Source organism: Tauraco erythrolophus, chromosome 7, assembly GCF_009769465.1.
Source record: "Tauraco erythrolophus isolate bTauEry1 chromosome 7, bTauEry1.pri, whole genome shotgun sequence".
Taxonomy (NCBI): Eukaryota; Metazoa; Chordata; class Aves; order Musophagiformes; family Musophagidae; genus Tauraco; species Tauraco erythrolophus.
The window spans coordinates 1,148,686-1,174,343 of record NC_141471.1 but is presented as its reverse complement, the minus strand read 5'-3'; the positions used below and the strand labels follow the sequence as shown (position 1 = coordinate 1,174,343).

Genomic DNA, 25,658 nt, shown 5'->3' with positions numbered 1-25,658 from the left:
CCCAGACAATGGCTGTGGAGGGAAATTCTCCACGCAGCAAAGAGCCAGATGGACTCAGCAGCTCCCACCGTGCAAGCTCAAGCTAAGCCCCAGACACGTACCATTGGGAATAAAATGTATGGCTTTTGGCTCTAAAAGTGCTCAGACCTCTCTGCCATGAGCAAAAGGAGGTTGAGGGGGATTTGCTTTGCCAGCAGAGCATCCCAGCAGCCGAATCTGTGACACACATAAGCCAACAGGGACTGCAGACCCTTCCCGGAGGCACTTCGCATGATGTAGTCCCAAAACCTTTCCCTACCACCACCCACCTGTCCTCTCAACCCTTTCCCTTCCATTTCATTTCCCACTGGACACTGGCAAGGTTGTCAAAATATGTAATGCCCATGTATGCAAGAGTACTCCTAGTTTCAGGAGACACACTCTCTCTTTCTTCATGTAGTCACTGACAGCCCAGACTACATGGTCAACTGCGCTAGAGGATCTTTGTCCAAGGATCAAAGTGGCAGCAGGGACCAAGCCAGATTTTATTCCAGATGACACATAATCCAGAGATTCACTGACTGCATTTCAAATCCAGGGAGCAAAGCCTATCTTCATTTGTACCTCAGCAGTTCCCCTTGGTGTCATTTGTGTTATAGTAGCACAGAAAACAACTGTTATTACCATGACAATCTCCCCCAAAGGAGGAAAAAAAAACCCCATGGCTGTTATTTTTTATTTCCATTATTGGATCTGGGGATTTAAGAGAGTATAAACCCATTAACAGATTCATGCATGGCTAGCCAGACAGCACAGCTACGGAGGACAGAAGGGTATCCCAACAGGTCAGTTAGTTCCTTCTTCTCCCTAAAGGTGCGATAGCTGATTCTAAAACACACCTCGTAGATACTGGTCTAACCCATTCACATCTTACCATCCAGCTTTTCCCCCAAAAAGGATCTTAAAGCGCTTTACAATCAACATTTGTGGGGTTAGTGCTGCCGTTGCTGGGGTGGAGCCCTGAAACTGCTCGATATGACCAAGGAAAGGAGAGCATCTCTGATGGCAAACAGAGAGAACAAGCCCAGCACGCTATAGTTACTACTGTAGTTGCCACTAAATTTGCAGTGGGCACAAAGATTAGCAGTTTACAAGAACCTCTGCAAGCCTTTTAGTGGCCACAAGTCCTGTAGCCTTCATAGTCCATTTCTTGTAGAACACTGGAACAGGTTGCCCAGAGAGGTGGTGGATGCTCCATCCCTGGAGACGTTCAAGGCCAGGTTGGACGAGACCCTGAGCAACCTGATCTAGTTGGAGATATCCCTGTTCCTTGCAGGGGGGTTGGACTAGATGACCTTTGAAGGTCCCTTCCAGCCCTAACCATTCTATGATTCTATGATTCTTCTGCATGAAGTGCAGATAAATGTGAAGTTGTGGATGCCCCATCCCTGGAGATATTCAAGGCCAGGTTGGATGAGGCTTTGGGCAACCTGGTGTAGTGGAGGGTGTCCCTGCCCATGGCAGGGGGGTTGGAACTGGATGATCTTTGAGGTCCCTTCCAACCCAAACCAGTCTGGGATTCTATTCTATGATTCTAAGTTTGACTCTGAGAGGGGTCGGTTTGTTGGAGGGATGGTTTTAACCATGAAAGGGACACACACAGGGTACACCCTTTAGTACCAGCGAGCACCGCGCACGTATCCCGCCTTCCGCCTCTACATCTTGGAAAACGACGGCACGCCTGGTGCACGCTCGTTGGCACGCGCCGCAGGCGAGGATGCGCGTGCCCCGCAGACGCTGCCCGGCTGCTGCTGGCACCCTGCACACACCTCGTGGCACACGCCTCGCACATTGGCTTGCACACCCACCGTGCTCATCCTGGTGCCCACCAGATGTGCAGACGCTGCGCCTGTGCTTCGTACTGGCTGCACCTCTCGCTGCCTCCGGACGCTCGTGCATGACACGGTTTCCTGCTCGTGCAAACTGGTTGTGTGTGTGCTGCACACATGCAAAATGTACTCTGGATTGGCACACATTGAGCGTGGACGTGGAGCATAAGCACTGCACATGCCGTCCTCCAGATGTAGATGCCCGCCGCGTGCATGCTTGCTCCCCGTGCCCGACACAGGCAAAACGCATCCCTGTTTCTTTCCAAGATTTCCCAGTCAGAAATAAAGGAGCTTAAATGAGTATAGGCACAGCCTTGTCCTAATGCAAAGTGCTCTGGCCAAACCCCTGGAGTAGGTATTAATTAATTTACCAACCCCAGAGGTGAATCATAGAATCATAGAATCCCAGAATGGTTTGGGTTGGAAGGGACCTTAAAGATCATCCAGTTCAAACCCCCCTGCCATGGGCAGGGACACCCTCCACTACACCAGGTTGCCCAAAGCCTCATCCAACCTGGCCTGGAACACTTCCAGGGATGGGGCATCCACAGCTTCTCTGGGCAACCTGTTCCACTGCCTCACCACTCTCAGAGTGAAAAATTTCTTTCTTATATCGAACCTAAATCTGCCCTCTTTCAGTTAAAATCCAAGTTTAAGTTTTGAACCATGAGCGCAGGGCAGCGGTGGCACTAGCACTGCTTCCCTGTGGTGGCGCAGGGCTGATGAGAGGAGCTGGGGCTCTTCAGAAGTAGAGTTGACCCTGAGTCTGTCCAACAGATGAGCTAAACTACTCCAACCCTTCTCTGTCTCCTCCTCCAGACGTTTGCACTGCACTAGGAACTACATCCACATGCACCTGTTTGTCTCCTTCATGCTGAGAGCCATGAGTATCTTCGTGAAGGACGCAGTCTTGTACTCCGGGTCAGCTTTGGAGGAGATGGAACGGATCTCAGAGGAAGACTTGAAATCCATTACTGAAGCACCTCCAGCAGATAAATCGCAGTTTGTGAGTATCGCCGGAGCAGCCAGTTCTCCAGGCTTCATGCCTCTGTCCTCTCTGTTCAACACCTCATCTCGTCGGGGGTATTTTCCACCCTACTGAGGAGCACCACCTTCTCCCCTTTCTTCATCTTCCACAGCCTCTCCCCATCCCTAGAAGTGTTCAAGGCCAGGTTAGATGAGGCTTTGAGCAACTTGATGGAGCAGTAGGTGTCCCTACCCATAGCAGCGAGGTTGAACTTTAAGGTCCCCTCCAACTCAAACCATTTTAGGATTCTCTGATTCTACAATCCCTTCCTACTCCCTCTCAATCCACTGGCCCAGAGGGACTGCCCAGCCCCAGAGCTAAGGAAGAGCTGTTGCCCGTGGCAGTCAAAGGTAAAGTCAAGTTTGAGGTTTTGGTTCCCATCTACAACTACTATTTTCAACATTCCCCTGTTGTCTTCTAAAGTGTATGGCTCTGGAAACTCCCCTGGCTGTCCCAGCACAAGGCACATCAGTGCTTGCGTTTCGCAGCGTGTACTTCTCCCACCGCATTGTTCAGTTGGCTCATTTTCCACTTGGAGCTCCTCTCTGCATGACCCATGGAGGCATTGTTGTCCTGTAACATCTGCGCCATCAGACCGACAGCCCAGATGTAGCAAAGCCGTGGTTCAACATGTCTTGGGAGTCTCTCAGCCTTGACTCCAGAGCCAGGGCAGAGGTGGTTTATGAGGAAGAAGGTCAGCAGTAGACATCTCACCTCACCGTAATTTTGCAGCAAACCATAGCTGGTTGGTCCTGCTGTGATTTATCACTCCCATCTCTGAAAAAAAGACATTTTAGAAGGGACAATGGAGGGTTAATGTGCTGTCATAAGAAAGGATAGGGTTCATCTGTAAAAAGCAGATGTCTACAAGGGAGACACCTCCATTCAATCTAGTCATCTCAGGTTCCACCTACGATCCATCTACAGTCAAATTCGATAGTCAAGTCAAGGGTATGATGCATCACATTCTAAAATGAAAATCAAAGTGAAGTCAGGTGAAAATGACTCCAGAAGTATGTGTTTCTTTTCACTGTATAGAAAGCTCAGATGGAGACATCTGCATTGTCCATGTGCTTGGAGGAGGGGATGAAGCCCATCCTCAGGTTTCAAAGTTGTCCTCACTCACTGAAGCTGTCTGCTTTCCTTGTCATTGATCTCATCACAGATTTCCCATAGTGGATCCTAGGTATGACAGCTCATCATCCACAAATTGTTGGATGTTGCAGAGACGGAGGAGATGGTAGATTTTAGTATCTAAGATGAAGGATTACCTTCAATGCACACACACCAAAAAAGAGCTAGCTCAAATATCCTAACGGAGTGGCTCTTGCAACATGCCAACAAACTTTTTGCGCAGCTTCTCAAGTCTTTCACAGCTTGTGCTGCTACCATGGACCTGGCCACCAACATCCCTGCATAAGATCAGCACATATGAAATGTCCCACTGTGCATCCAGGTTCCTCCAAATGGAAATTTGTTGGTGTGTTTCCTTCCCATTTCAGAGATCCATTTCATTAATTTGGTGAGTCTCTGGAGTGCCCAGCACACTTGAAAACGCTCTCTTTTTGGAAAGAAAAGAAAATGTTTTACTACATTGTTTTCTGTTTCTCCTTGGGCTGGACTCATTATAGGGAATAATTGGGATAATATAATGCATTCTTTAAATATTAGCAATTTAATGGCATTTCCCATTCTGTCAAATTGAAAGGCAAACAAGTGATGAAGACGACAATTAATTTATTTCTTTTGTTTCCAAATGAAGTGGGAGCTTTGTGATTATTGCCTGATGCTCCCTGTGTGTGGGTAGACGGTGATTTTTTGTAAGTATAAAAATTAGTATTAAACCTGGACAGGGACTTTTTAATTGATCTTCCTTTTATTTCAATTCGCTTCATCTGTAAAAGAAAATGGGTGTAAATGTGTCCATATTTTATGTACATACACGTGTATGTATAGAATATCTGCATATTCATTTTGATTGGCAAAGGATTAGCATAAGAGCTGAGCCAGAATTAAAAAAAATCTCTTTTTATTTACACTATACTTATTATTGACATCTTCTGCAAGTCACTTAGATGCCTCTCAAAGTAAGGGGCAGCATGGAGATGTGCTGCAGCTGTGGGATGAGTTTGGTAGCCACAAGTTGCCTGTGAAATTGGACTATCCAGAGTCCTAACAGTTCCACATCGACAAGAGGTGGCTTTGTGTGTCCCTTTGTACCAATTAACTCCCTGCAGCATCATTAATTTGCTGCCTTTCTCTACTGGGGGTGAGAAATATTGGAAGGGTGGTTTTGCCCCACTCTGCCCAGAATCCAGTCAGAATTTTCCTCTCAAAACCACAAAAAAACCCACCTCAGTGCAGAGTCAGAAGTCAGCTAATGCACCTGTTTAAGATCAGTGTGTCCTGGAAGTCTCTACCAGGTGTCCCACCTTGCAGCTCAGGTCCATTCAGAAAATGTCTGGATGTTGTGGGTGAAATCATCCAGCTTCAGTTTACTCTTGGAGGACCAGTTGCCAAAGCCTACAGCAGCCATCTAGGGTGTCTTCACACTCAGTAAGATAAGACAGGCAGCCCTGGAGGACCCTGTCTTGGACATTCATGACAGGATGGGGTGACACCCTCTGCATGGCACCAGTATCTCTCCAAGAGTTGAGGAGGCGGTCGTACTTCCAAGCGATGTGATGCACCAGGTCACCCAGACCAAGGTGAGTTGGCCACAGCCCTTTGTCTTGTCCTCTAACCTGGACAAGAATCACAGGGAAAAGATGAAACACAGCTGTCCTAGAAAGCATGTGAGTCCCTCATCAGTGGGGTTGAGGAAGAGTAGGATCAGGTCAGCATCTCTCCACTCATGCCCTGTCCTCCTACACCTCCAAACTCACCTGCTATTGGAGACACACTGTCAGGCTGAGGGGAAGCTTTCTTCTCAATTGTTCATCTCTTCTGTTCTTGCACTGACTTTTCCCCCTTGTAAAAGCCCTGCAATGGAATTTTCTGATTGTTCTTTTTTTTTTTTTTTTTAATTTCTCCATCTTGTTTTCCAGCCGATCTTGGCAAATCATGGCTTTATTTAGAACAAGGATTTCACACCATGTTCCTCACATAACCCCGTCTTTCTGTGGTCATTGCAGGTGGGCTGTAAAGTAGCGGTTACCTTCTTCCTCTACTTCCTGGCAACCAATTACTACTGGATTCTGGTGGAAGGGCTCTATCTCCACAGCCTCATCTTCATGGCATTTTTCTCAGAGAAGAAATATCTTTGGGGATTCACATTATTTGGCTGGGGTAAGTCATGGCTGCTCCTTACAGGTGACCTGGAAGAAGCCTGTTGGAGGTAGTCTTTGAAGCAGATCGTGCATAGCCATAAATATAGGAGGAGAGACAGAGGCAGGGTGAGCATCAGAGGCACGACAACTCTTGCAAGGACAGGTTAGCTCTCTTGCAAAGGCTTTATCATTTCTAAATTGTGGTGTTCACACCATGGCACTTCCAGGATCTCTGGAAGGATCAGCCCAGGCTTGGAGAGATAGAACATCTTGCCATCCTTCCAGGGCAGCAGATGTGTGCATGTGACAGTTGATTTTAGTGCATCCTCTGAGCGATCCCCAGCTCTGCCAAGGGCCTCCTGCTGAGAAACAGGCATGGGGCTGGAGGAGCAGAAAGTTGCACGAGGCTGTGAGCATCTGCTCCCAACGGCAGACCTAAGCTCTGCTTTCCTACCTCAGATCTCAGTTGCTTTAAAAAGCTGCTGAGGTTTCATGAGTGTTGGAGCACCAGCAGAAACCTGCAATTTGTGGGGAAGCCTTCTTTTTTTTCCCTTTTCTTTTAACTTGGGCATCTTTTCCCGGAGTAAGAAGAATGTGGGTGCAGGGAGGGTGCTCATTAGTGGAAGGGGTTGCGGGCACACACATTTCAGATGAGAATGAGCTTTCTGTTCACTTCTGGCATTAGCTTTGGCTTGCAAGGAGTTATGAGCTGCTGGTAGGCTGAGGACAATAAAACAGCTGCTCACAGTTGTCTGAAGAGCGTGGGCTGTGAGGTAGAACAGGAAACATATTAGATGATGCTGGAGGACATAACTAAGAGTAATGGGGTGCAGGTAGCTCCAAACTGTATGACCTAGGACTGCTTCCCTGTTTCCAGGTCCAAAACGTACCTGCCCACATCCTGACTGCATTTTCAGACAAGATTAATATCTGCACCACGCCGTCCCCATTCAAGCACGTGATTTTTTCTGGGAGAGAACCACTGTCTCCAACAGTGGAGCTCTGAGCAAGCCAGATAGTGCAGATCCGAGTTAATGAAGGCTTGCAGTTCTTTTGCTTTGGGAGAGCAAACAAGGGATTCACTAGTTGGGAGCAGTCCAGCCCACAGGACTGTCTCCAGTCTCTTTCCTTCCCTGCTGTGATCACTGGGGACAAGGCATCCACCAGCTCCTTGCTAACCTCATGTTCAGCTGGTGCCCAGGTCAGAATAGTGACCCTAGTGCTGCCGTATGATATAGATGAGAGGTGTAAATACGAGTCCCAAAGTAGGCATCCATCTCTCAGGCAAAGTCTAGCCCCAGCCAGCTGGTAGGTTTTGGGGAAAATAAATAAAAAGAGAGGTATTTTGGGGACAGGGTATGTCTTACCTCAGCCTCTGTGAGACAAAGATGACGTTAGATGTCATCTCTTTTTGAAAACAAACGAACAAAACCCAAACCAAACCAAAAAACCCAATCTCACCCTCTTCCAAACCTTCAAGCTACGTAAAATTTTCTCGGAAAACGGCGCTAAACTGTACGGAGAAGATTTAAAGAAGCAATTCCCCAGGGCAAACGCTGGAAGAGAAGGACGCAGTTGGAAAAATAATGCCATATGTTTAACAGGAAAAACCAACTTGATGCTGCTCGTAACGCAGCCAAAGGAAAACAGTCTAACAGGCATGGGCTCCTCTCATTAATTCTTCCAACCACTGCCAGAGTATAATCATTTTATCAGAGCAACCACAAAGCTGAAGTCCCACCTGTCACAACACCAATCATCCGCGTGCTTCCAAAAGTTTGAGGCCGCTCGATTTAAATTCCCCTGGAATGAGAACACAGGATCCCTCCAGTTGCATTTGTTTTTTTGCTTTGTTTTGATTAGCATGATAATGTACACACCCGCACAGACCCATTGCTTTGATAGCTTTTGGGCACTGGAAAGGGCAACCCAATCCAAGACCCACTGGAGCCAGTGGAAAAACTCTAGTTCCCTGCAGCGGGCACTGGATCCTGCCCACACCACAGCAATGAATGACAGGGAATCAGCGATAAATAATTATGACGTTCCACATAGGTACAGAAAAGACAAGTTTGCCCCGAAAGCTTAGATTTTTTAATTTATTTTATTTTTTTTTTCCCCCTGCTTGTGCAACAATAAACAGCAGTGCATTTATCCTGCCTGAAAATTTCCAAGTTGGGGGCAGGGAGCTAAAATCACCCTTCAACATCTTCTTTCCAGACTGCTGAGGAAACCAGTTACTCTTTGATGTCAGACCCAAAGATTTCTGGATTTCAGTCCACATCCTCACTGGCACAAGGGAGCCCAGCTCCATGAAAGTCCACAGTGGCCTTCGTGCAAGGGAGACACTGATGACAGAAAGGAACTTGTTGCTCGCCAGCACCCAACCAAAATAAATAAATAATGGCATTATGGGCAACAATAAATTCCCCAGCAGATTTCAAGTTCCCTGCAGCTGTTTTATGAAGGAAGTCTAAGAAGCATGACCAATAGCTAGAAAACCCAAGCTGGTTCCACTGACATTTTTCCTTCACACCGTGTTAATTCCCCTCACCCTGGCTGGAACTGCACTGGCTTTCGGCTACGGTGCAAATGAGGATCGTAGGGAGACTTGAAGAAGACCAATAGATCGATGTGTTACTGTTAGAGGTGCTCAGAAGCCCATGATTTCGTAGATTTCATAGATTTCATAGATTTTCTAGGTTGGAAAAGACCTTAGAGATCATCCAGTCCAACTGTCCCTAATCTCCATTAAACCATATCCCTAAGTAGTTAATGATGGTGAGCACTGAATGTTTATCTAAGCAGAAATCCCCCTTGCCTGAAAGGGTTTGTACCTAACGGGACAAGAGGCACAAGAGGGCATTATTGGCCCTATTTAATATTAGGAAACTGTGACACAGAGGGACTTAAAAAACACCCTCATTGTTCCTCAGAGAGGTTTTCAAATGGCAGGGAACTGAGACTGGATTGCTCCAGACCTACATAAGGTCTTTATTCATAAGCTTTCTTCTTACTCACATCTTTGACACATGCATGAAAGCCATTTTTCCAACTGCTAGTGGGCACGTACACAAGAAAAGCGACAGAGGAGAGCAGGGGGTTGGCATGACCACCAGGCTTTGCCCAGCTTGAGGTTTGCACATTTTGCAGCTGATGGGGAGATACCTGACTTTATAGCACCTGCATTGTACACACTGTGTGTATGGACTGGAAATGCACAGCGCATACAATGTGGATTCTGTAGAAGTCGCTCACGGCATCGCTGCCCGGTGGGGTTCCTCCTGCGTCACACCGGTCGTGCACGTGGGGTACATACGTGCAAGGGGCAGGACATGCATGCATCTATCCACGCCTGCATCTTTCTCTGCTCACAGCTATCCAGGAGACCACAGGCTTTTTGGAGACTTAGTTTCCTTTCCTTGGTGGGTTGGCCAGATGTCAGGAAGATATGGACTTGTTCCAGTGGGTCCAGAGGAAGACCACAAAGATGATGTGAAGGCTGGAGCACCTCTCTATGAAGAGAGACTGAGACAGTTGGGGTTGTTCAGCCCAGAGAAGAGAAGGCTCTGGGGAGACCTTCCAGCACCTTCCAGTACCTAAAGGGGCTACAAGAAAGCTGGAGAGGGGCTTTGGACAAGGGCGTGTAGTGACAGGACACGGGGCAATGGCTTTGAACTGGAAGAGGGGAGATTTTGATGGGATCTGAGGAAGAAATTCTTCCCTCTGAGGGTGGTGAGGCACTGGCACAGGTTGCCCAGAGAAGCTGTGGCTGCCCCATCCCTGGCAGTGTTCAAGGCCAGGCTGGATGGGGCTTTGGACAACCTGGTGTAGTGGAGGGTGTCCCTGCCCATGGCAGGGGGGTTGGAACTGGATGATCTTTGAGGTCTCTTTCAACCCAAACCATTCTATCATTCTATGATGCATCTAATCCCTTTTGACTTTTCTGCTTGCAGGGCTGCATCCTCTTGGGTATCTTGCTGTTTGTGGGTATCTTTACATGTCTAACTTTTAGGACTTCAGTCCTGATTTTCTGGCTAATGACTCTCCCATCAATGGGCCCTGTGACTGCTCAGCAGGAGGGACTGTCAGTCTAGGGGCACCACAGACCTGGACTTTCTAGTGGAGATACCAAAAAGTCATCTCTCTCTGAAAATAAAAGGGATGATGGAGGCAAAGCTAAGCCTTCTGATTCTTCACGTTGGAAGACTGATTTGCCAGAAGGGGAGGCAAAGATTGAACTCCAGAAATTACCTGATGGCCCAAACTCTGCATGTTACATTGACATAGAAAAAAAATTAAAAATGGGGCAGAGGAAAGGGAGGGAGAGGATTCATACCACTTCTTGTAAATTTAAGAACATGTACAATTCCAGTACCTAAAGGGGGCCTACAGGAAAGCTGGAGAGGGACTTTTGACAAGGGTGTGTAGTGATAGGACAAGGGGCAATGGATTTAAACTGAAAGAGGGGAGATTTAGGTTAGATATAAGAAAGAAATTCTTTACATTGAGGGTGGTGAGGCACTGGCACAGGTTGCCCAGAGAAGCTGTGGCTGCCCCATCCCTGGAAGTGTTCAAGGCCAGGTTGGATGGGGCTTTGGGCAACCTGGTGTAGTGGAGGGTGTCCCTGCCCATGGCAGGGGGGCTGGAACTAGATGATCTTTGAGGTCCCTTCCAACCCAAACCATTCTATGTTTCTATGATTCTATGATTCTAACTGATCACACTGAAAAAAAAAAAAAAAAGATGTAAGAGATGAAGAGAGACAAATGTAGCAATAAAACTGGTGCCAAGAATTCGCTTTATGTGTTTTGTAAAAAATGTCAAGGATCTTGACACCTGAACGGAGTGAGGCAGCAGGGCACAGGGCACAATAAATCCACATATAGGGATTTTTTAGGTAAAATTATTTTCTCCCGTACGATTCATTCTTGCTGAGAACCTTGAACGCAGCACAGGATTAGTATGAACGGGAACAGTGTCTCTTTTGAAGTGCAGGACAGGCTGGAGAGGAACAAGTGTGTGTCAAACACATCCAAATCTCTGAAGCAATCCATCTTTCAAGCTTAGAGCTTCACAGTAGCGGGTGAACACCCACCATCTCGCAGGCAGGCAGCAGGCACGTCAGCCTCTCAACACGACCAGTTTCTCCATCGATACATTGGAATATCACCAATGGTATCAACAAAGTCATATGGATTTAAGCCTTGGACAGCTCAACCAGTAGCTTGGAGCACACACCTTAGTTTTCGTAGATAGGAGATTAACGGCGAGGAGGAAATAGATGGTCCTCGTTACGACAAACCATCCCCTTCCCCAAACTCTCAGCTTCAACGGGTTCCCAGTGCAATAGGTGAAGTATTTTTTTTTTTCCAACGCCAGCCGTGGCAGGGGATTGTAAAGCAGAGGGCATTCCTTATAAATGTATCTTTGTCGGCAGCGCTGCCGCGCTGGTCCTCAGTGGGGCTCTGTGTTTAATTATTTATGCTTTCTTAGATTACCATGGCATTTAAAGGTTCCAGCCAAGATAACGGCCCCGTTGTCCATGTGTGTGTGAGACAGGCGTCCCTGCTCCACACCCCAGCTCAGGAAAGCGTCCGTGGTCAGGAAAGCCTTTAAGCACTCTAATGAGACTTAAGTGCATGCTGAAAGTTAAGCGTGTGCTTATGCGTGCCGAGCCCCAATGAGCTTAGACTATGAACAGCATATTTAGTCATGGGTGATAAATGTCACCTTTATTTATTTTTTGATTTTTTTTTTTTTTTTTTTTTTTTTTCACCTGAAAGGGGTTATTCTTGAATTTGTGGAAGCTACTGTGGATTTGATCCTGCCTTTTAAGGGAAGCCAGTAGGGGACTCAGTTGTACAAATAAAGCAGAACTGGACCCTGAAAAAATAAATAGGAGATTGCATTTGGGTATTGGTGACTTTTTTACTTTTCGCAGGGAAAAGATGATGCCTGGTGTAACTGTGCTGAAATAGGGATGGTTCATTTGGGAGCCAGCCTTTGGCAAGCATTACCCTAAATTCTAGCATTTATTTGCGTCGTGCAGCAAGTCTCTCACACTTCACAGAGCTTCTAAGCCATCCAGCCCTGTGCTGGGAGAAATGGTCTGAGCTTGACTCCAGATCCATCTTTCCTTCGTGTCAGAGGAAGGGAACAAATATCTTGGGAAAGGGGTGCTGCACGAAACCCTTCTCTGCTTCAAGTTGAATGAGTTGGTTCCAGGAGATATCAGTCACCGGGGTTCAAGCACGACAGGCTAGGTCTCTATAAAGTACTGCTAGAGGAAGGGCATGGTACCTGATGATTTATCCCGCCAAGTCCATGACCCATCTCAGTCCCAGACCAGCTGGGCACCTCCCAAAAATTAATCAGGAGGTACCTTAAGCCTGGACCACTCCTGGCTGGCAACTTGGCAAAGCAAGCTGCTCCGTTTTGAAAGCCAGGAGAGTTTAGTAGGGTGGACATGTCCAGACCATGATACTTCTTGTCCAGAAAGTGCTCCCTGCCACTGTTTGGTTCACCATTTGGTCTACAAAAGAGATGTGAGACCAAGATCGGGCTTTCCTAGTATAAATTATTCTTGAATATCTAAAAGCTCCTACTTCCACCTTCCTCTAGGCTGCTCCACTTGTGTTTATGGTACCAGAGCCCTCCAGTCCCCCTACTCACCCCGTCTGACCTGTGTTTTTTTGCAGGACTCCCTGCTGTATTTGTTACAGCGTGGGCCAGCGTGAGAGCCACTCTAGCCGACACAGAGTAAGTCCCATTGGATTTTCCTTCCTCCCTTTTACATGTAACACTTTTGTGGGGCTTCTGGCAATGGTGACTTTGAGGGTGAATCGAAAGGGAAAGAGGAAGCAGGTAAAGCCAGAAGTGATTTCTGCTATGAAGTTAGTAAACTTTTTCTGGGGGGCAAGTGGCAGGGAAGGATAAAGTGGGTGCAACTTTCCTAGCTTTCCGTTAATTTTACAGAATTTGATAAATGTGGACACCCGCAGCTGTTATCCCTGGGGCTAAAGGGGACTGCACAGACCTAGGCAGGGACAGGACAGGGATCTTTAAGATCCTGAATGGACGGGAATGGTGTTGGGAGATGGCAGGTTCAGCACAGTCAAAGAAGGTGGTTCGACATTGATGAGGTGGCGAAGCCGAAGGTGTGTATGCCAGCAGGTTTTTAGGTTTAAAAAGCATTTTTACAAATTCTTGGAAGATAAATTCCCCTAGAAGTATTAGATACTCCGTAGTGATCTGGCTCAGGAAGCCATCCTGAAGACCAAATTTTTGGAAGAATAGTCTAGAAGAATACTACTACCCTCCTTACCTGCTCCACCTTATATACCAGCTTCTGCCTACTGCCAGAAACAAGATGTAGATCAGCTGCTTCTTTGGTCCTACACATGCATCCTCATGGCCTCGTATTCTTACAGTATGCTGAATGAAGGATCCATAGCATCTGATCTCCAAACCCTCAAACAGTCACATTTTCCCCCCATAACGCACGGATTTGACCACGCAACAGGTTTCATCTGCCCACAATCTGCCAGCAAAAGCATGGGGGTCCCCAGGAAGCTTTTCAAATGGTTTTTCCTGGGAGGAGACTGCTTTCCTAATGGTATTTCAGCTCTAGGCTTGGAAGGACATAGTAGAGCAGCTACCAGAGTGTGACGCATCTACGTTGGCACGGGCTCATCCTCGTAGAGCCTTGCAATCAGCACGGGTGGTTCCTCTGCCCCTGCCTCTCGCTTTCCTCGAATAGCTACCTCGGCAGCTTTTGGCCCACGAAACAAAAACTGCAGCTGCCATGTGGGGGCCGTCTGGCTCAGATAAAGAAAAGCCTGTGGCACTCCTCTCTCCACCGTTGGAGAGAATTCAAACAGAGTCATTAACACTGTGTGACCTTATTCAATGGCTGCTGGAAACGCCTGGGAGGAAAGAGTGTTCAGCCCCTTCTTGGCAGATGGAGGACCATAACCTAACATCCACGCCACCAACAGTTTGCCCTTCCAGTCCTCACTTGGATAAGGGCTGAAGATGGAAAGAAGATGTCTCCGTAAGGGACAACAAAAAGTCTTTCTATAAATATATTAATAACAAAAGGAGGGCTAAAGATCACCTCCAGCCCCTACTGGACTCAGGGGGTACGTTAGTCACTAGGGATGAAGACAAGGCTGAGGTCCTTAATGCCTTCTTTGCCTCAGTCTTTAATAATAAGGTCAGCAGTTCCCAGGTGAGCTGGCCTTCGGTGTCTGAGTGCAGGGAGGGAGAGCAGATCGAAGCTCCTGTGATCCAAGAGGAACGGGTCAAGGATCTGCTCCTTCGGCTGGATGCCCACAAGTCTATGGGGCCTGATGGTATCCACCCGAGAGTCCTGAGAGAGCTGGCGGATGTCATTGCCAAACCCCTGTCCATTATCTTTGGGCAGTCTTGGCTCACTGGGGAAGTTCCGCTGGACTGGAGGCTGGTGGATGTTACCCCCATTTACAAAAAAGGGCGGAAGGAGGATCCGGGGAACTACAGGCCTGTCAGTCTGACCTCGGTGACGGGCAAAGTCATGGAACAGGTTATCTTGAGTGCTATTAATGAGCACATACAGGTTAACCGGGTGATCAGGCCCAGTCAACATGGGTTTATGAAAGGCAGGTCTTGCCAATCAAACCTGATCACCTTCTATGACAGGGTGACCCGCCTGGTTGACGAGGGAAGGGCTGTGGATGTAGTTTTCCTGGACCTCAGTAAAGCCTTTGATACAGTTTCTCATAGTGTTCTGGTGGAGAAACTGGTAACTGCTGGCCTGGATAGGCACACCCTCCTTTGGGTTAAAAACTGGCTGGATGGCCGGGCCCAAAGAGTGGTGGTAAATGGGGCTAAATCCGGCTGGAGGCCGGTCACCAGTGGGGTTCCCCAGGGCTCAGTGCTGGGTCCAGTTCTGTTTAACATCTTTATCAATGACCTGGATGAGGGGATTGAATGTACCCTCAGTAAATTTGCGGACGACACCAAGCTGGGAGGCTGTGTCGATCTGCTTGAGGGTAGGGAGGCTCTTCAGAGGGATTTGAACAGACTGGATCGTTGGGCTGAGGCCAATGGCATGAGCTTTAATAAGGCCAAGTGCAGAGTCCTTCACTTGGGGTATAAAAACCCCAAGCGTCGCTATAGGCTTGGGGAGGAGTGGCTGGAGAGCTGCCTGGCGGAAAAGGACCTGGGGGTGTTGGTTGACTACCGGCTTGATATGAGCCAGCAGTGTGCCCAGGTGGCCAAAAAGGCCAATGGGATACTGGCATGTATCAAGAATAGTGTGACCAGCAGGAGCAGGGAGGTGATCCTGCCCCTGTACTCGGCACTGGTGAGGCCGCACCTGGAATATTGTGTCCAGTTTTGGGCCCCTCGCTTTAAGAGAGATATTGAGCTCCTGGAGCGAGTCCAAAGAAGGGCGACTAAACTGGTCAAGGGGCTGGAAAATAAAACTTATGAGGAGCGGCTGAGGGAGTTGGGGCTGTTTAGCCTGGAGAAGAGGAGGCTGAGGGGAGACCTGATTACGGCCTATAAATACTTGAGAAAAGATGGTGGGGAGGTAGGGGAAGGGCTCTTTACATTAGTGATGGGAGATAGAACAAGAGGAAATGGGCATAAGCTTAGTCAGGGGAGATTCAGGTTGGATGTTAGGAAGTATTTCTTCTCTGAAAGGGTTGTCAGCCACTGGAATAAGCTGCCCAGGGAAGTGGTTGAGTCCCCATCCCTGGATGTGTTTAAGAATAGGGTGGATGAGCTACTTGAGGATATGGTTTAATGGGGATTAAGGATGGTTGGACTCGATGATCTCTAAGGTCTTTTCCAACCTAGAAATCTATGAATCTATGAATCTATGAATCTATGAAGATAAAGACTTTTGTGGGGCATGGCTGGGTCTCACTGAGAGAACGGGGCTGAAGGAAGCACCGGAACTTAATGTAGAACCACAGAATTGTCCCCATCACTGTGTATTTAGACAGGACCTCTCCCCATGTGAAGTTGTGCAGGTTTATTCTAAGAGATAATATGGGACCATTTCAGCCTCTCTTGTTTTCATGAAAGCTGGATTTCTTCTAGGGTATCTTTTTCTGGTAAGGAAGTGAAGATGTGGAAAAGGGTGGGTTCATGTCCAGAAGGGACAGGTCTTGGTGACTGTGGAAAGAGCTGTTCCACCCCCTGGAGAGCATAACTTTAAATGTGTTTAGTAATGATTTCAGTTTTGAATAATACAACAGCAGGAGAAGGGCTATTTCAAAACCATGCTGACTGAAGGCAGGGTTGGATCTAAGTGCTTCCACCACACCAGGTTTTGGAGGAACCCATCCTTCCTTCTCCAACAAGATACTTGAGTCTTTTGCTCTTTGCAACCGATGATTTCCTGATGAGATGTCAATCTCTTCTCAGGTGTTGGGACTTGAGTGCTGGCAATTTAAAATGGATTATTCAGGTGCCCATCCTGGCAGCTATCGTGGTGAGTACTGGCTGATTGCAAGGGGTGGGAGGTAGTGCCTTTGGTCAATGCAGGCTCAGTGGGAGGGGTTAGCCTGGCTGTTCTACTCTAATAACCCTCTTAACACAGCTCTTGCCCGAGTAGTGTGGATAATATATCTGATTTAGGGCCTTATATTTGACCTGCCTGTAAGTTTGGTAGCTGCATAGGGCAGAGAGGTTTATGACCAACTTCAAGTTTTGCTTAGGAGAGAAAAATGACGTGAGGATATGACCCTAAAATCGTTAATGAAACAAACATTCAAGCCAGTATTTCCAACCCATGTGATACTGCAAACCCTCAGGGGTCATAACATGTTCTCACTGGGCATCTCCAGTGAGAAAATTTAGGTTCCATAGCTGGACCAAACCTTTTCCCTTGGCATGCTTTAGTGTCATCACATTGTTTCAGATTCATCTTTCTGAACCATTAAATGCTTGGGATACCTCAAAGGTGGGGATGAAGGCTAAACCATCCCAGCTATGATGGGACATGACGTTGATCGCTAGTGGAAGATCACTTCAGCCCCTACTCAGGAGCCAGAGGAGACAGGAAAGATACAAGTGACTTTATCCAGACACAGGACTGAGCTCTCACAAGCTGGAGAGGTCATTATAAGATGTGATTATCTGCACAAGGGGAATTCAGTGGGTGGTTATGTGTTTGCTTGAGCAGGGTCCTAACTAGCTAGAGAACCTGCTTTCACAGTTTTCATTAATTACCCTCTTTCCTCCCTCTGACTTTCTCTATGGTTCTCCACTACTCCATCTTCTGATGGCTAAATGGGCGCATGCAATAGAGCTTTTCCAGTGCCACACATCCTCGTTCCCCCTTTACATCCATCCACAAGTACGTGAGAGGAGTCAGTAAGAATTTCTCTGTAGTCTTCAGAGGGATTTGCATCAAGCTTTATATACTCACAAATCAGGAGGCCTTAGAAGATGATCAGCATGGGTGAGAAGAAAATCAGACCACCTGCATATAAACAGCAGGAAAGTTTCTGAGGTGAATACACTCACATGTGCAACTGGGTGAGCTGCTTTGGACTTGGGGGAGGGCTTTTCTCTTCATCAGAATTTCCTTTTGGTGGAAATTGTCCACCTGGCTCTAGCAATTAGTTCTGCACCTTGGAAGAAAATAATCACCAAGCCCACATTGTGGTCATTGGAAATGAAATAGTAGGACGGAGAAGAAAGTTCAGATAGTTCAACTAAATGAATGCCAGCAACCCCGTTGCATTTAATTTAAAGCTTAATTAACAGAGGAGAAAGAGCTCAATTGAGGCTCATCCTTGTAAAAATAATGTTTCTCCATGAGGCTCTGCTGTGCTTGTACCCTGGCTTTTTGCAAATGCAGCTAGTTATCATGCAAAAATATTCTGTGGGTTGTTTCTGTTTAATTTCTGTGGGTTCATATTGTTCACTTGGCTGCCTTTTCAGCTCCCACACTGGCTGGTCATAGGTTGCTGGACTAAGTTATGCATTTTCTGGATGTATTTGCAGAATTTGGAGGCTGAGAGGCTTAAAATTCCCCCACTCTGCTGCTAACTTAGGCGTTATTCAGTTGTCTGGATTTCTTTTAAAACTGAGCACGTGTTTCAGGAAGTCAGAGGAGTTTCCCTCCAGACCGTGATAAGGTTGGACATCTTTAGTTTAGCTGACAAAATGCAGAACAAGATCCCACTTTGGAGCCTTTGAAGCTAGAAAAACTCATTTTTTCCTTTCAGATTGGTTTCCAAGGAAAATGAATTATATGCCCCCAGGCTGTGTACTTCCCTGCTTGTCAGTCTGTCCATCCCTCCCTTATAACTTTTGTGCCAGTCAGTAAATGCCAACCAAATGTAACTAAGGGAATGGGGTTGCGTGGATGTTGAAGTCCCACAAACCTCATGAAAACAGACAAATAGATACGGGAGAGAAATTTCACTTACGCCCTTTCAAGAGAAATGGTGTAGTATGACATTACCCCCTTCTCAACACAGAGGAGAACTGTTCAAAATGAACTTGCACCTCGTTAAAAGAGAAGGAATCCAACCACAGAAGACAAAGCCATAGCAAACCAGGCCGTGTTCGTTCAGCGGCTCAGGGAACTACTTGTTTTAACAGTGAGGATAATTAACCGTTGGAACCACTTACCGATGGTTGTGGTAGGATCTCCGTCATGGAAACACTGAAACCCAGATCTGCTGTAGCTCAAACAAAAATGAATACAAGAAGGTCTTATGGACTATGTTTCGCAGGAGATCAAACTAGAGGTTCACCATGGTCCCTTCTGGTCTAAAATTATGAGCCTGTGTGTGGCATGGTAATTTGTTTCCTTGAAATGCTTAGAAGTCAAATGACTGCTGCAAGCCTCCAGAGAAATCTATAGGAACCAGTATTAGCCCAGCAACATAGATCTGCCCAGTGTAGATGGTTACCCAATGGTTCTGCTTGTGGCCTTGCTGCAGTCCTAAGAATGGGTTTGTCTGGGGCAGCGGCAGGTGTGATCCCAGCCCTAGTGAAACCAGTCTCTGAGGAGCTCCAAAAAAAGCTGGGAATCCCTCAAACATCTCCCCAGTTTTCTTCTCTGTTAAGTAGCAGCATAGCCATGAGATGTTGCTGTTACATTTTGCTGCGTGGGTCACCATGAGCATGTTCCTGTAGGACTAGATCAGCTTGGCTGAGCAGCTGGCCACAAGATGGGTTCATAGATGTGGCTCCCTGAATAGGAGGTAGATGTTACTTCCTTACTGTCCTTATCTGCTCCATAAAAAACACTCTTCCAAAGGGAGAGTTAGCAGTAGATGTACAACAGAAGTTTTACAGTAGTATTGCTCTTCTGCATTCTAGATCTATCATCTCCAGCTAGGTCGACACTGTCTTCATCAGGGTGCGGTTTGGTTGCTCTTATTTTCTTTATGAACGTGGAAATATGGGAAGGCATCCTACTACTGCTTCTCTTAGCCTGAGGGTGGGCTGCAAGAGACAAACATAACCTGATTTCACTCATCTCCCTGGACCCCAAACTAAGTTTGAGAGGTTTATGAGGCCATGAAAATGACCCATCACTCCATGGAGTTTGAAAAAAGGTGATGTGGAAAACACTGAGAGTTGTCTGTAGTCTATACCTCAAAATGCGTGGTAAGCACTGCCTTATGTGTTGATACCATACCCAGTCATCAGGCATCTGCTGGGCTGGCTAGCTCAGGTGTAGGTGTTTCCATCTGAGATGCCCACACTTTGTCAGAGAAAGCCATTCCCTTCTCTCTCTCAACCATTCAGGTTACACACAGCTGACCAGATCCCACCAAACATTGAATCTCTCCTGTGGAGCTCACTCCTTCCACAGGACGAGCTCTCCCAGGAGGATCTTTATACACAGCATCATCATCTCACTGTGTGCCACAGCCCCTTGACTCATCTTGGGGAAAGCCTTGACTAAACAACACTGTCATCGTCTGGATCGTTTTTAACAGTTATTTTTTCTTTGTTGTGTTTTTTTTCCCCCACCTCTTCCAGGTAAATTTTATTCTTTTTATCAATATTATCAGAGTCCTAGCAACCAAGCTACGAGAGACAAATGCAGGGAGGTGTGACTCAAGACAACAGTACAGGTGAGTCACGTACACTCTCCACTTTTTGGGAGACATCAATTCCTTGTTTCACCCTCTTGACTGCAGAAGGAGCCCAAGGTGACTCGTTCATGGTGTCTACACTACAGACACCTCAAATAAGGTGAGAAGAATGACGTCTTCCGAGTCTGGAAATGCAGAATGAATCAACGGCAGTTTAAACATCTCCTAAACCTTTCAAATCCAACCTGGGAGATCTGCCTCATAGGTTAAAGAGGGAAATTCAGTCTCTTCAGCCAGTTTGGAAGTGACTGTGCTGGCCTTGGACCAAGAGCGCAAAAATAAAAGCATTGCTTACGCTGTTGAAGCCCCTAAACCTTGTACCCATCTGTTTATTTGTATTTGTTTCCCTCCTGTGCTTTGTAAAACTTGGACTATTTGCTAAACCCGCCCTTCAGAGGGTGTTTCAGTGCTTTTGCTGAGATGAAGAAAGATTCCTGACTCTTTGCTGGAAATCTGGCGTTTCCTTGTTTGTTTTGTTTTCCTTTGTTCTGCCAGCTCTTCCCTCTTGAGAAGTTTGTGTATTTGTAGCATGGTGAAAACGGGACAGAAAAAGCAGGTTGCTGAGACACCTCGGCTGCTTGAGAGCTCCTGAGCTTTCTCATCATCTCCTGAGCTGGGCTGCCCAGCATGCCCCATGCAGAGGAGGGAGAGCAGAATGACTTGGGCTGCAAACCATGAGCTCATTGCTACCATCTCACTCTCCAAACACAAGACGTTTCATTTGAAGCAGGAATGAGATTTGGCAGGAAAACACCTCTCCATTTTTCTTTGCTGCCCTGTCAGGGCTCTGATTTATCTATTTGTTTATTTCTCCCTGGCTGAAACTTGCTATTAATTATGGTTTGGATGGGGCCTTCTCCTTTTAATGTGTTAAATTCCCTCAGTGGTTTCCAGTTGCTGGACAGAGGAGGTACCAGGTCTTTCTGGTAGTGATGTCTGCCCTTCTCAATAATTGCCTGCACTTGGTGACTTGCTGTAACTCTTGGCAGAAGGTCTAATCCTTCAATTAGCATCACTTCCAGGCAAGGCTGGTTCCCTCAGGAGCAAACCCAGCCAACTACTCGGGGTTGTATTGTACCTCTCCTCAGTCTCCAACATAGGTCCTATGCTAAAATGGAGCTGCTTCTTGAAAAAGGGGCTTTCTAAGTGATACTGCAGTTCAGAGAACCTCCTAAGAGTGCCCACCTCCTGCTTACCCCATAGTGCACTGTCCTCTTCCCTTTGATATCTAGAGTAATACTGTTCCTAAATGCACTTCCCTCCCCATCAGCCCTGCTCGTTGCACAAGAGGCACTAACCCAGGATGGACTTCCATGTCTTGCCTCGGTAAGCAGGTAGAATCACAGAATCACAGAATGACTGAAGCTAGAAAAGACCTCTGGAGGGGGTCTAGTCCAACCCTCCATGCTCAAGCGGTGTCAGCTGCTGCAGGTTGTACAGGAACATCTCCAGTCATTGTCATCTGAAGGAGAACCATCTTTTAGGGATTTAGTGCCAGTCAGAGGCTAGGGGCTGGAAGGAGAAGTGCACATTTATTTCCAGTCAACCCTCTACCCAAGGGTAGTTTGGTAGGTAGTAAGATACCCAAGCCTAGCCAAGGGGACATGTGGGCAAGGAAGAAATGACATACAGCTTGTGTCCATGGTATGAGGTGTACGAGCCTGGCTGTGAGGTTCATTCCATCTGCTAATTTCCTTTGTGTCTTTCTCTTTCCTTATTGCTGCAGGAAGCTGCTGAAATCTACCCTCGTCCTTATGCCTCTGTTTGGCGTTCACTATATTGTTTTCATGGCTATGCCATACACAGATGTGTCAGGGATTCTTTGGCAAGTTCAAATGCACTATGAAATGCTGTTCAACTCTTTCCAGGTATTGTAACCCTTAAACTAGGGGGGGAAACTGTGAGAATTTCAATGGGACAGGAGGGAAATGAGAGTGCAGGGTGTTGTCTTTGGAATCAGGACTGTTTTCACAATACATCAGGTTTCATTCACAAGGTGATTTGACAATATTTTAGCATCAAGTATGGTTTATATTTGCAAAACACCACGTACAAAGGCTCAGTGTATCCAACAAAAAAATGTTCCTGTTGAAAGATAACTTACCCTACAAAATAAATCCCTTTAGATCCAAGTTGGACTTAAGCTGGTAGAGATCCGCAGGGACATGTTGTATCACATTAGCTTCCAATTCCAAGTTGTCTTTCAGTCCTCTGAATGGATTCCTCAGTTCTAGGTTTGGGCAAAAGGCAGGTTCAGTTCCAAGACTGGTCCTACATAAGACACAGCAGCAAGAATAGACAACTCTCTACAAGCAGAGCAGTGTTTGATCATCACTGCACACCCTCCCTGAGAGATCAACTTTCGGCTCACATGCTGCTACCTATCGTCAGGGTTGATCAGTGTGAATGACGAAGGTGGACAGTGGGTCTGGCCAGATGATAGTTTAAAGAAACTGTAAGGGAGATTGGGATCAAGCTTTCTTTCATGTGTTTCCACAGTTCCTGTTGGGTGCAGATGGGATAAAACAGTGGGTGACCTCAGCAAGACCTGGGTAAACTATTGGCCAACAAAAAGATGTGAATGGTTGACTCACATCTGAATTCCTTTGCTGATCCCACTCAGTCAGTTCTGCTCCACACAGGAGCTTGCAGCCAGAGCTAGAAAAGTTCAATCAGGATCATCTTCCACCCTCCCATCCTGCAGCAGGATCAGCTACATGCAAAATGCTGGAAATGTTTAGCCAATATGAACATAAATACCTCCAGTGAGGGAGACCCAACCACCTTCCCAGGCACCCATCACCATCTCAGAAACTTTGCAAAAGACCTGGAGGTGAAAACAGACCTCTTAGCTAAACCATGACCCAAAGGGCTATCTTCTTTGTCAATAACCTGCCAGGAAACAACCGTTTGTCCATCTCTCACGTGTTTATGTACAGCATATTATGAATGTGATTGAATTCAGAGGAACACAAGGACACAGTTAAGATGTTGCTTCTTATTCCTTCTAGGGATTTTTTGTTGCCATCATATACTGTTTTTGCAATGGAGAGGTAAGTCACCAGCCTCTTAATTGTTTCCCTCCTTTGTTCAGTTAGTTCCACACTCAGATAGTAAGGGGATGATGAATGGAATGGAATGGAATGGAAACAAAATGAATAGAATGGAATGGAATGGAATGGAATGGAATGGAATAGAATAGAATAGAATAGAATAGAATAGAATAGAATAGAATAGAATAGAATAGAATAGAATAGAATAGAATAGAATAGAATAGAATAGAATAGAATATTTTCAGTTGGAAGGGACCTACAATGATCATGTAGTCCAACTGCCTGAGGTGGATGCACATCAGCATATCATAGAATCATAGAATCATGGAATGGTTTGGGTTGGAAGGGACCTTCAAGATCATCTAGTTCCAACCGCCCTGCTGTGGGCAGGGACATCCCACTTACTCTTGAGACACAACCCTGTTTTGCACTCAGTGGAAGATTTGTCAGTCCACATAGAAAGTCCATACCCTAGGTTTTGGTCATGTAAGACATTCAGATCATTTTGACCTTTTCTTCTGTTTCCAGAGTGATATGCTTTAATGTCTTTGTTTCCATTAATTCCCTCTATGGCTGCAAATTAAGAAACTGGATGGTCAGTGGATGCACACTGGGAAAGAAGAGAGCTACTTTCATGGCCCAGCATAAAGCTGTTTCGGCCTAAGTTTATGGATTTTAAGAGGAAATGCAACTACAAATACGTTGCTTGTGTTCTACAGCGTAAAACCTAGATGAAATCCATACTGTGAGGGGAATTGAACTCATCCTAACTTTAGCCATCTAAAAGTGGGATATTCGATCTAAAGTAGGCAGCTAACTCTTTTCTAGAGGAAATTTCTAGAGGCTCAGGCACCTCCGAAGGTGGTTCATCCCACTTGATGCTCATGGTACATTGAGATAACTCAGTCCTGGGTGTGCTGCTCAGTCTCCCTTAACCCTGGGAGAGAGTTAATCCATATTTTCAGTTTGACATTTTCAGGCATTCAAGCTTCCCAATGTCAAATATCTCATTTGGAAAAGGCAGATTTAATGGGAATTTACTGTTCCTTCCAATGTCCCTCTCCAGAGAGTTCCTCAACCATTCAGTCTGTGGATACTACCTCCTTCTGATGGCTCCCTACCCCTCTCTCCTACAACTCATGGTTTTTTTTTCCCCCTTGTCTCTCAGGTCCAAGCAGAAATAAAGAAGTCATGGAGCAGGTGGACATTAGCACTTGACTTTAAAAGGAAAGCACGAAGTGGGAGCACAACCTACAGTTATGGACCAATGGTTTCCCACACCAGCATCACAAATGTAGCCACAAGAGGGGCACTTGCCCTCCATCTCAATACGAGACTTATACCAGGGACCCTCAATGGACACCGGAATTTGCCAGGTTATGTAAAAAATGGTTCCATTTCTGAAAACTCCATGCCTTCTTCTGGACCAGAGCAGTACAACAAAGATGAGGAGTACCTGAATGGCTCTGGGCTTTACGATGGAGACAGACCCACAGTACTTGTTGAAGAAGAGAGAGAGACAGTGATGTAAAGAGAAGAGGAGAAAAAAGAAGCAAAAGGATGAAAAAGGTTCCTGCAGAGCATTTAGTGGGCGAAAGAATATCAGGCCACGCATCGGATGCCAAGGGTTTCCATACAGTTTCTCTGTTCTGTGGAACGAGAGGTTAAGTTATATGGGAAAAAAAAAAAAGTGAGCCACCAGTGTGGCCAGCTGTCGATCACATACATATATTCAGTGATCTGAGTCTCCCTGGTGTTGACGGAGGCATGGCTGTCCAGACCCGTGGGCCTTGTTACCTGCTGAACAACAGAGATACTGAGAGCTCGCGAGGGAGGGTTGCGAAGCAGTGCGTGGTCCTTGGACCTCTTGGTCAGCCAAGGAGGACAGGAGTCTCACCCAGTAAAGCAAGAGGCTTGAGGGGAGTGTACAGTGCCATCTTCTTGCGAGGGTACAAGCCACCTTGGGCATCAGCGTCTTCAGTTTGGTTTGTTTTTTCCCTGTAAAGTCTGCCTGGTAACACACACGACACCAACCAAGCCCCCTTGGGGGTCGTAGCTGCTCGTTCTTGCAGACAAACGTTCAACACGGACAGCTCGGGACAACCGGTCGTATGTTATTCCCTTGGGCAATCAATCCTTGGCAAAATGCTCCTCTGGGGTGGGCAGGGTTAACAGCTCATGGTTGCTGGATGTAGGCAGAAAACTCTATTCTCCTTTCCCTGACCTGAGTCCCAGTAGCAAGCCAGAAACCAGTGCAATTTTAGGATGGAAAATGTGGTTATCAGAATGTGCGACGTTTTTGTTCTTCCAGATGTAGCAGT

The 25,658-nt window shown here is 46.6% G+C and overlaps 1 protein-coding gene across 1 annotated transcript in view; it reads left to right on the top strand.

Annotated features, from left to right (window-relative positions):
* The window catches only part of PTH1R (parathyroid hormone 1 receptor), a 127,561-nt gene extending 102,693 nt beyond the window's left edge, over window positions 1-24,868 (top strand). The window contains exons 6-13 of the mRNA XM_086614751.1: window positions 2,688-2,874; window positions 6,030-6,183; window positions 12,866-12,926; window positions 16,584-16,650; window positions 20,169-20,263; window positions 22,011-22,152; window positions 23,296-23,337; window positions 24,506-24,868. Coding sequence (XP_086470877.1) covers window positions 2,688-2,874; window positions 6,030-6,183; window positions 12,866-12,926; window positions 16,584-16,650; window positions 20,169-20,263; window positions 22,011-22,152; window positions 23,296-23,337; window positions 24,506-24,868 — 1,111 coding nt within the window. The remainder of the gene's footprint in view (window positions 1-2,687; window positions 2,875-6,029; window positions 6,184-12,865; window positions 12,927-16,583; window positions 16,651-20,168; window positions 20,264-22,010; window positions 22,153-23,295; window positions 23,338-24,505) is intronic.
* Window positions 24,869-25,658: the final 790 nt, after the last annotated feature.